This window comes from Podarcis raffonei, chromosome 12 (assembly GCF_027172205.1).
Source record: "Podarcis raffonei isolate rPodRaf1 chromosome 12, rPodRaf1.pri, whole genome shotgun sequence".
NCBI classification, from domain to species: Eukaryota; Metazoa; Chordata; class Lepidosauria; order Squamata; family Lacertidae; genus Podarcis; species Podarcis raffonei.
The window spans coordinates 32,303,652-32,314,208 of NC_070613.1; the positions used below are offsets into that span (position 1 = coordinate 32,303,652).

At 41.0% G+C, this 10,557-nt stretch overlaps 1 protein-coding gene across 1 annotated transcript in view; it reads right to left on the minus strand.

Moving 5' to 3' along the window:
• Positions 1-10,128, minus strand: part of MEOX2 (mesenchyme homeobox 2) — a 71,087-nt gene extending 60,959 nt beyond the window's left edge. Inside the window, exon 1 of the mRNA XM_053410044.1 lies at positions 9,124-10,128. Coding sequence (XP_053266019.1) covers positions 9,124-9,676 — 553 coding nt within the window. The 5' untranslated portion in view covers positions 9,677-10,128. The remainder of the gene's footprint in view (positions 1-9,123) is intronic.
• Between the last annotated feature and the right edge of the window lie 429 nt (positions 10,129-10,557).

Genomic DNA, 10,557 nt, shown 5'->3' on the forward strand with positions numbered 1-10,557 from the left:
TGGGTGGTATTAGTTGAATCCAAGTATGTTCTTTGGAAGCTTGCTTCAAGCACCAGGCCTGCTGGCAGACATGTTACGAAGATGTCTGCAAACGTGACATGAAGGTTGGCAACCCTGCCATGTGAGAATCTCTTGCAGACAACCACGGCGCCTGGAGACAAGTCAGCTGGGTATTGCCTCCATAGTAATGACCAGAGGAGGAATGTCTGCTGAGAGCAGTGCAGAGAGAAAAAGCACCATGGTACATCTGCAGTATCACAACTGGGCACCTTCATCTGCCCCCAGCTACAATAAAACATGTTTCTCCTGTACTGGTATCTACAGCCACAGCAGACACGGTAACCTTCCAACAGTTTGACTTCACCCCCAAAGGTGCAATCCCTCACTGTCTCCCAAGACAGATGGATGCCAACCAAATTTTAGTTATTTCAATGAGACCATTAAAAAAAACAAAAACATTGCAAATTATTAATTTTGTCCATTAAAAAACAGCATGAGCTGCAGTGGAGTAGATCCCAATGGGAAAGGATAGCTACTGAAACTAATTCAAATATCCTGGTTTCCTTGCTGTTCTTCTACTGTTTTAAAGGGGTTCTGCAACTTCTGTAAAAGCTGCTTTAATGCTGGCAGACTGAATGATAGGAGGCATAGGCCCCTTCTACTGTAAACAACCATGGGTTACACGCTCATTAGGAATATACAAACATTAAGCTTTGGAGTTAAAGCCTTTGTACTACTGCCTCTGCATAATTACTAGCACGTTTTAAAATAATATTCTGCAGTAAAGAAAATAAATAAACTCTCCACCCTTATTCTCCTGGCTCACCTCAACTCCTACCGCTATTCTCCACCTGTTGCTGAAACTGAAGGCATATCCCAGGTTCACTAAAGCTGCAATCCCAACAGGATGTTCATCTAAAATAAACTTCTTTATAAATATTGGGTTTAATAGCAGAAGGAAAGGGCCATCCTGCATTTTCTGCACCCGTGTACCCTGCACCCAAACAGAACCCCTAAGTCCGACAACTAGGTTCAGTACTGAAAGTCAGATAAACTCTTTCCTACTTTACTCGCTTTTGTATGGCTATGTCAGTTTACTGCATTAAAATATATTAAAAATAAAGAGCTTCATCAGACTTATTTTTTGGAACCATATGAATAATAAATCCCAAATATGGTATTTCATCTAGTACAGAAAACTGGTCCTTGCATACCCAGTGGGGAAGAGTGGCTGTTGCCCGTCTTCTTCCCCTTATATCACCAACTGCTATTGAGGATAATTTCTGATCTCTGCGCAAACCTCACATATGCCAGTAGGTTTGCTCAAAACAACCACCTATTTGCGGTTGCTAACATTATTTCCAGCAATCCACGTAAGATTTTCTTCTGAGCACAAAGCAAGCAGATAGAGTTGCATATAAGCAGCTGCTGCTTACTATGGTTGACTGTTCAACCTGGCTTTTATATGATGGTTGGAGGGAAAGAGTACAAGGTAAAATAAAATTCATTGTTTTCATTATGTTCAAAATGCAGTGGAAACTATTTGTAATGTTTAGAAATTGGCCAATATAGCAGATTCCCCCCCCCGAATTTTCTATATATATTTTTAAAAAACACTGCAATTTGTCCTGACGCTAAAAATATTAAAGAATGCTCAATTTGCTATGGTTCTATTTTCACTTGACAACATGACAACGGATAAACAGAAGTAAGGATAAAACAAAAGGAATTTAATTTGTAAACGATAGACGCAAAATTATTCTGGGCGAGCCGTATATATAAAATTATACTGTACCACTGTAAAGGAACACATTTTTCTTCAATTATGTATTAAATGTGCAGTTGTCTGAATGCAACTTTGCTTGGGTGTGTTACTAGCCAGTTCAGATTAAAGATGGGGACTTATTGGCAGTTACAGGCATTTTACTACAAGACAAACACAAACTAGATAAGCATTCAAATTGTATAATGCATAAAAACAGAAGGTAATTTGAAGTGTCAACACATAAGCAAAACTTAACTTGCCTTTGTCTTATATGGTCTCATACTGAACTAAGTAATCTCATACCGTTTGCACAGGCCGTGTATTATCACCTGACCTAATTTGTAAAATTAAGTTCAGTTGAAATCCATGTACTATTCTTCCAAGCAAATGAGATTATGCAGCACAATCTTTAAGCAAGTTTTCTGAGAAGTAAGGATCCTTCCAGACTGTCATTGTTTGCAGGTGAGATTCAGTTTCATACTGGCAAATTTAGCTTACCCAATTATAGTGGATCGGGAAGTCTTACACAACATATACTTTCCCCTGAAAGATCAGACCTTCTGAGATAAGGAAAGTGTTGGGGAAATGCATTGGAGAGTGTGGGATAACACTTGTTTTGGTGCAACATCGTCTAACCTCCTAGTAAAGAAATCACAAAGAATGCTGAATAAACAAGTCATCTGGAAGCAGTATAGTCCAATGGAATGCAGTGAGGGCTATTCTCTAGTAAGTGCATTCAGAACACAACCTCCAAGTTTTTAAAATTAAAATTCCAAAAGTATTTTAATGCACTTCAATTATTTTAAAGCTGTTTTGATATATCATAGGGAAAATTCAGAAAAGCACACAGCTTGTTTTTAGTACCCACATATGCATTTGAATTGTGTGTTTTTTAAAATCATAGTTTCTTACACCACATTATAAGACAAGGGACATGGCGGTTAGATGTTCAAACTAAATATTTAAAAAAATCCTATGTATACATGCAAACAGCCTAATTCAACCCAGTGCTCTCCCGAGGTTCCACAATTCCCATCATCCCTGATTACGGGGCTGTGCTACTTGGAGCTGATGGGAGTTGTCAGCTAACAAAATCTGGAGGGTACCAGGTTGAGGAAAACTGTTCTAGAGTATGTCTCAAGTTGTTCTTTGGGAAGTAGTGGGTTTTATCATTCACACAGCATAGTTCCAAGTGTGAACGCACTGTGTTCAATGGAGGTTACTCCAAAATAAGTGACTACAGAATTGCACATTGATTCAAAAACCACTTTGTACTAAAATGATCTTATCTTCTAATGCGTAATTATAATATCCATGAAAGGCATTAGAAAATATATACTGTAAATAAAAATGTCTTGTTTAGAAACTTAAACTAATACAGTAGTACCTCAGGTTACAGACACTTCAAGTTACAGACTCCGCAAACCCAGAAATAGTAGCTCGGGTTCAGAACTTTGCTTCAGGATGAGAACAGAAATCGCGTGGCAGCGGCACGATGGCAGCGGGAGGCCCCATTAGCTAAAGTGGTAACTCAGGTTAAGAACAGTTTCAGGTTAAGAACGGACATCCGGAACGAATTAAGTTCTTAACCCAAAGTACCACTGTATAGCATTTCATATTTTCATATTAAGAATAATTATTAGCCTCGCACTATAATTATAAGCATATTCAAAGTTATATTCTTTGCCTTAAAAACAGGTACTTGTGTTATTTGTGTTTTGACTCACAAAAGGAAACTCCAACCCTAAATGCGTCCATCCTAATCTAGAGCTCCATTCAATATACATATAAAGTTCAAGGAGACATGCAGTTTCCACATTCAGGAGCTCTGAACTTATCACAGAGGCGCACACTCTGATAGATGTTTCATACTATTCTAAATAGGAAATCCCTTTCTTGCATGTTTCAGAGTTCCATATGCCTAGCAGAATACCCGCACATACAATGTGCTGCTTTGGGTTACCAGGGCTGGCCCGATACATTTAGCTGCCACAGGTGGGACAGCAAGTTCTCCATCCCCATCAAGGTTGACCAAGTTATTTTCGTACTTGAGGCAGAAGCTCCCATAAGCACCCTTTCAGCCTCCCCGGCAATAACAACACAATAAATCACATAATAGTCAATTTGCTACCATTTCATGATACCAAATATCAGTTGTCTGAGGAGCCTGCCTAATGGTAGGATTTGTATTTGGTCCTGTATTTGTAGGAATTGTTTTAAAGTTACTATGTTATCAGCGAAATGTTTGATTAATCTAATTAAGCCAAAGTTTTGGCCCGAATCAAGACATATCTACAATACAGTCATATCTGTTTAGAATCCTACAGCAAAATGCAGTAAAGCATTGTTCCCTCTCTCTTTCTTTGTGATAACTAGTTTACTTTGGGCTCATGTATTTTGGAAAGCAACCCCGAAGACTACAGGAAAAGCTACTTTTGAATTCAGGGAAACTTTCAAAAGCAGCTTGTAATAATATGGCGTTGTAGTCTGCTGCTCAAAAGGGGGTGGGGAGTGGGGGGGAAATACCACTGGGCACACATATGGCCTTGGCTGGGGTTAAAAGAACTAATTTAGGTATGCCAAAGGCTGGGACATGTGGGGATTTTAATTTCTTCTTCTTCTTTGAGCACCAGACCACCCATTGTGCCATATAAAATGTGCTTTTAAAAGCCCCCTTAATTTCAAAAGTGGTTTGCCATTTGGCATGGGGAGGTGATGTTTGAGAAACACAAGCCCAATGTCCCCTATGAGAACGCAGAACGAGTTGTGCTATTCTTTGGATTCTAGCTCATAAGATGCACCTATATCGCATCTTTGGTTCCTGGCCGGTAGGATTCAGTGTTTTTGTTCAAGGTGAATGATATGTTGATAATAATAAAAAACCAAGCATAATGAACAGATTAGCTCTGTCTGAAAGAAAAACACACCTAGCAAATATATTGTGCTTGTACTGTAGAAGCATGCTGAAAAGTTTGAGAATTCGGATGAATCCGTTATGCTATGTGTATGCATGCGTGTGTATATAAACCAAAATGCTTTGGAGAGTAATCATTAAAAGCAACAAAAAAATCACACTATTAGCAGGCATTTATCAAATCATTTTCTCATAAGCGATATTTTTAATAAGTACGCTGGTGCATGTATTTTTAAAGGCATTTCTTGGAAATTATTGCAAATATTTTGGAAGTAATCCATCAGATGCTACCGCTGCACAACGTTTGGAGTTTATGCAAGACTCCAGGTCACTTAATTGAAATTGTGCAACAGTAGTATGTACCAGGTTCTAAACAGATTATTACAGAATTATCCGTCATTGATTCCAATGGATTTAAGGATACCTAATTCTGTGTGATGTTAGGATAGCATGTGGTAGTTTAAGTTTGAATCTCAGGGTTGCAAAACAGTTCGTGAACATGGAAAAAATAGTTTCGTCATTATTTTAAATAATTAAGAAGCTTTCCCAAATAGGTATAATAGGGGACAAATCCTACTGATGCCAATGGAAAATAAGTAAGGAAATGTGTTTATTCATCAGTTAATAATGTAGGGAAGTCTAGCATCAAGGTATATGGAAGTGATCAGCAAAACTTACAATATGCAGAGAATATTTTATAAACCTTCCTTGTTATCATTTGTTTACTTTTGGGATTAATATATTTAATATTACTGAAGATTAATTTCTGCTTCCATATTGCATATTGCCCACCCTTCCTCAAATTCTTAGTTGGCACAGTACTCAACAGTTTGCAAATGCCTAATTTTGTTGCCTGTATTAAATGAATTCTAAGAACAGACTTGGAGACTTTTATTTATTTATTTTTAAAATGTTTTTTCAACATGCACTTCCTTAAATATGTAACTGCTATTATTCAAAATGCTATCAAATAATATTTCCTTTAAAAAAAATATTTCCATATTCTTATAAAATTGCTTTCTTATTACATTTTTCCATTCAAGTCTCCCTGATAATATCTGATATTTAAGATATTTAAGAATCTCTAAGGGCAGCTTATCAGGTGGGTCAAGAAGCAATCCAAAATAAATAATAAAATGATTTACATTTCAAACTCCATCTTGTTACTTGCAAGGCAAGAACCACTGAATTAAACAGGCCCGGCTTGATTATAAAGTGCAAGTCCTTTGTAATAGTGAATTGCTTGTATTCATCTCTAACTATAAACTACATTTTAACCAACAGTGAAATAAAGATAAGTGTAGACAGAAAGCTAGGATTAATTTTGCATGACAGATCAAATAAATAAATGTTAAATAAAATGAATAAAGGTTTCTACCTGGCCATTATTATCCTCATTAACAAAGGTGAATTAACCCCCGCATTTAAATTTAAATTTGTTTGCAACATATACCCACAATTATTACACAAATGCTCAGCACTACAGTGTTGAATTCAGAGGTTTTGATATGAAAGAGGTGCAGTGATGGATGACATAGATCATTTAAAAGGAAAGAAGTTAAACTGATTAAAGATTGTTGTTTTTCTCATGCTAGGTTATATTACATCAGCGAAAGATACTATCAAAAGGGAGCTACTGCGGACACATGGAGGAACTGTCAGCAGTTGTCTGCTAGTTTTGATGACTGAATTTCCCATCATGATATCATGTACAGATCATGTTGGAAACAGATGACAGTTTCCTGTGATGCTACTGCAATCAGTCAAATACAGAGGTCTTTTTAACCTGTTGAAAGTCAATACAAGACAAGGGCAAAATGTAAGTCTGTTCATTCCTCTGCAAAGGTACCTACTGTTGCAAGTTATAACTACCAGTGTACCAAAACACAAACGCGTTGCTTTTGCTACTGATAGGGTTTCTAATGGAAGAAAAATTTGTACAACAGTGATGCCAGATGAAGAAAATTACTTACAATTGTTCATTGTCAGCACCACTGTAAATACACGCAGATACATTTTGGGAAAGACTCTATTGAGTTCTTTGGGATATAGAGGTTCTAACAAATGCAATGGTCTAATTCATGCCTGTTTAGAATCTACACCTTAGGCATTGCCCTAGTTATTTGTACATAAAAAATTTCTAATGTACAAACGTGATAGACATATGTATAGGTATTAATCCATAGGCGTTCAAGTTTCAAGAAAAATGAAATAGCAATTTGAAATATAATCTCTATTCATATGGGAAAGTGACCCCCACAAAAATCATTATTTCAATTATGTCAGACACATGCACCGATTTGAAGCAGAAAACAAAAATATGTAATTTACATATACTGAATAAAATTCTGCCAAAAAAACTTGTAACTGGACTAATTTAAAATTGGTATTTGCCATCCATTGTTAAGCACGTTTTGTTACAAATACTGTTCTGAAATATACAGAAGCCATCCTTGAAGACAACATTTGCATAATGAAGTCTATAATAGTGAAGAATTTCAATAATTTAGACAAATTTATGCCAGCAATCTTATACAGATTACTGGGAAGTCAGCTTCACTAAATTTCTTTTTCTAGGTAATGTTTGATATGACATGGATCTAAGGCTGTAATCCTAAACAGTATTCCTGTTCATATGAATACATTTTGGATTGTGTTTTACTTTGGGTTACTTGTATTACAGAATATTACTCACTGCAACTCAACTTCAAATATATGAGTTTTTGGATTTCAATAAAAGCGAAATATTAATATTTTCCTTCAGTTGTGATGAGCTGTTTTCTTAACATTTTGCATTGTAAGAAGTTTTCCTTCTTATTCTTCTGCCAATTAAAAATTATTTCTCCTTGAAATAATAATAATAAATTACCAACTTAAACATGTGAAAAAATGTAATTAATCACTCTTTATATAAATATACAGTTTCTGTTTGCAGATAATTCAGTGTTCTCAGATCAACAAGACCTTTTTTCCCATAAACTGCAAGATAGAAATAATAAGAAACTACAACACTGTAAAATAATTGGCGCAGAAAATTGCTCAAAAAGGATAGAAAACTACAAAATGTAGACAATTTCAAATATGACGTTTCTACTACTTATTCTAGCAATTATAAATGACACTAGGCAAGGTCAAGGCTTTTCTTGTGAACCTTTCATACTGTCTGAACACGCCTATTACTTTCTCTTTCTAAGCATTGCTTCATTTATCTTCCTCTCTCTCTCTCTCTCTCTCTCTCTCTCTCTCTCTCTCTGTGTGTGTGTGTGTGTGTGTGTGTGTGTGCATGTGTGTGCGTGCGTGCACAAGCACATCTTACCTTTAGCTGTTTTACTATGGGACTGACATCTTTCATTTCTAGCTTCCCATTTGGAATTTTGTAGCATATTAAAACATTTTACAGAATCGCAGAATTTGTTGTAGAAAATATGCAATCCAGATAAATGTGCATGTCAAAATTAGCTTTAAAACTATAGGACATATAAAATAAACTCTGAAGTGAATGGAACGTCCATGTAAATGCATCTGATCTCAGAATACCACTAAATTTAAATATATTGAATTTACTTTCAAGTAAATGTCTTAAGAACTGAAATGTAATTGCAGAAATTCTACACTTTTTACTTTACATTGTTATTGATCAAAATTGAAATTCACTTCTATTTCTTCCCAAATAATGCTTTATGCTCTGTATGCAAGACTACGTACGGTATAAAAAATGGCATTTATTGTGGGTATTTAAATAGTATACATACTATTCAGTTTGTAGTCTCTACCTGAAGAAGTTGCACTATGTGTATGATATAATTTACACTGTATCTATTATACAAGTAGTACTGTAAACATCTGAAATATGTACGTCAAATTTATCAGTTTATGTGCTTTTCAGAGGCAGGAATCTCGTTTTAGACATAAAACTGTTTACATTTTGTGTGTAACCCTCTTAATCCATAAAACCAACCAAAAGAATAACTAAAAACTTCTTCCAGGGATAGAACTTGCATGGTTCAGTTATATATTAGGCAGCCCTAAAGAGAAACGGGCTCCATGACTGCTCGTGGCGCTTCTTCCAAAAGCGCGCAGCAGCCTGCGACTCTGAACAGGAGGGAAACAAAAATCTGGGGAAAGGAGGACTGAATGGAAACCCTGTTGTTAGAGATGCCAGATTCCGAAGCAAGTCTCTCCACCCCGCCCCGCCGGCCAACGATTTTATGGTCCACCACCTGATGGTCCCTGCATCTCCCCGCCCGCGATGAAAGGTCTAGAAGGCGATGCGATGCGCTCTCCGCGTCTCCCCAAAAGGTGACTTAACCTCACCAAAGGAGCGCACAGATGGGGCCACTTTCTTCGCCAACAGCCCGATCCACCCGGGGGTGGGTTTCCCCTTCCCACCCCCCGCATCCCACCCACCTACCCACCCAAGAAAAGACACGAGGGGCGCATTTACCTGAGCTGTCGCTTTTCCGCTTGCCCGCGCGCTTCTCGGTTTCCACCGGGGACAGCGCCTGCCTGCCATAATCTCCCGGAGCGCACGCCGCCCCCGTCGGGGTGCTGGTCCCCAGGCTGGATGAGTTCGAGCACAGTCCTGGGGGGCTACTGCCCAGCTCCGGGGGTCCACCCGAGTCGGGCTGCAGGCACAGGCTGTGCCTGGCCGAGGCGGAGGGCGGCGGCGGAGGGGGAGGCGGCGGCGGCGAAGCCATCTGCGGAATGTGCCAGTTCGTCTGCAATGGCTGGTGTTGCTGCTGCTGCTGCTGCTGCGCCTGGTGATGGTGATGGTGGTGGTGGTGATGGTGGTGCCCGCGGTGATGCTGGCTGCCGAACATGCCCTCCTCGCTGGGGTATCCCGCGATGATGCAAGAGGAGGCCGAGGGCGAGAGCTCCGGGTAGGACATGTGGTCGGAGCGGCCGTGCAGGGCGAGCGCCGACTGCGAGAAGGGGTGCAAGCCCTGGCCCGGGGCATGGTGCGGGCTGCGCAGGCAGCCGAAGAGCGTGTGATCCATGGCGGCGCGCAAGGCGGCCCCGCTGCCAAGGGGAGCCCGCGGTTCAAGAGGCGCCGGGGCGCTGCGCTCTCCTCCCGGCCAGCCACCCCCCAAGCCACCAGATGCCGCCGCTGCGCGCTCGCCAATAATCCAGGGCTGGTGCGCCCGAGCGGGGCCTCGATCGGATGCTCCCGATCGGCGCGCTGTCCGCCGGCGGCAGAAAGGAGGTGGTCCCGCGCAAGTGCTCCGAGGGGGAAGCGGCTCGCCGAGGTTATAAATACAGGAGTGTGTAACGTGAGCCGGGGGCTGGCTTAGCGGCGGCGCGGCGGCACTGACCACATGCGAGCTGCCTCCGCGCGCCAGCCAGCCCAGCGGCCGCCCGCCCGCGGCTCCCCTCGCCCTGACCCCGGCTCGGCCTCCGAGGCGCGATCGGGAGGCAGGGCGAGCTGCGGCTGAGAGGGAGCCCCGGGCAGGGACAGGGGGGACCCGCTTCCGCCCAGCGTCGCCGCTCCTCCGAGGCAGAGGGGGCCAATGGGGCAGCTGCTCCGGCCAGGGTCCCTCCTTCCGCCCCTTTGGCCCGGAGGGAGAGGGGCAGGTGCCACGAGGAGGAGGTTACTACTCCCTTTATCTGGGGGGCACAGCCATCGAAGGGAGGGTCATAGCTGTCAACTTTTCCCTTTTCTTGCGAGGAATCCTATTCGGAATAAGGGATTGTCCCTTTAAAAAAAGGAAAAAGTTGACAGCTATGGGGAGGGTGGGACCCAGCCATTGGCGTAGACAAGGAGAGGGCCAACTGCCTCCACCCCTATATCAAGTAAATCAATAAAAATACTGCTCCCCGCTAACATAAATCCTGGCTACGCCCATGGACCCAGTCTGGCAGGCCAGGATGCGGAAGCCAA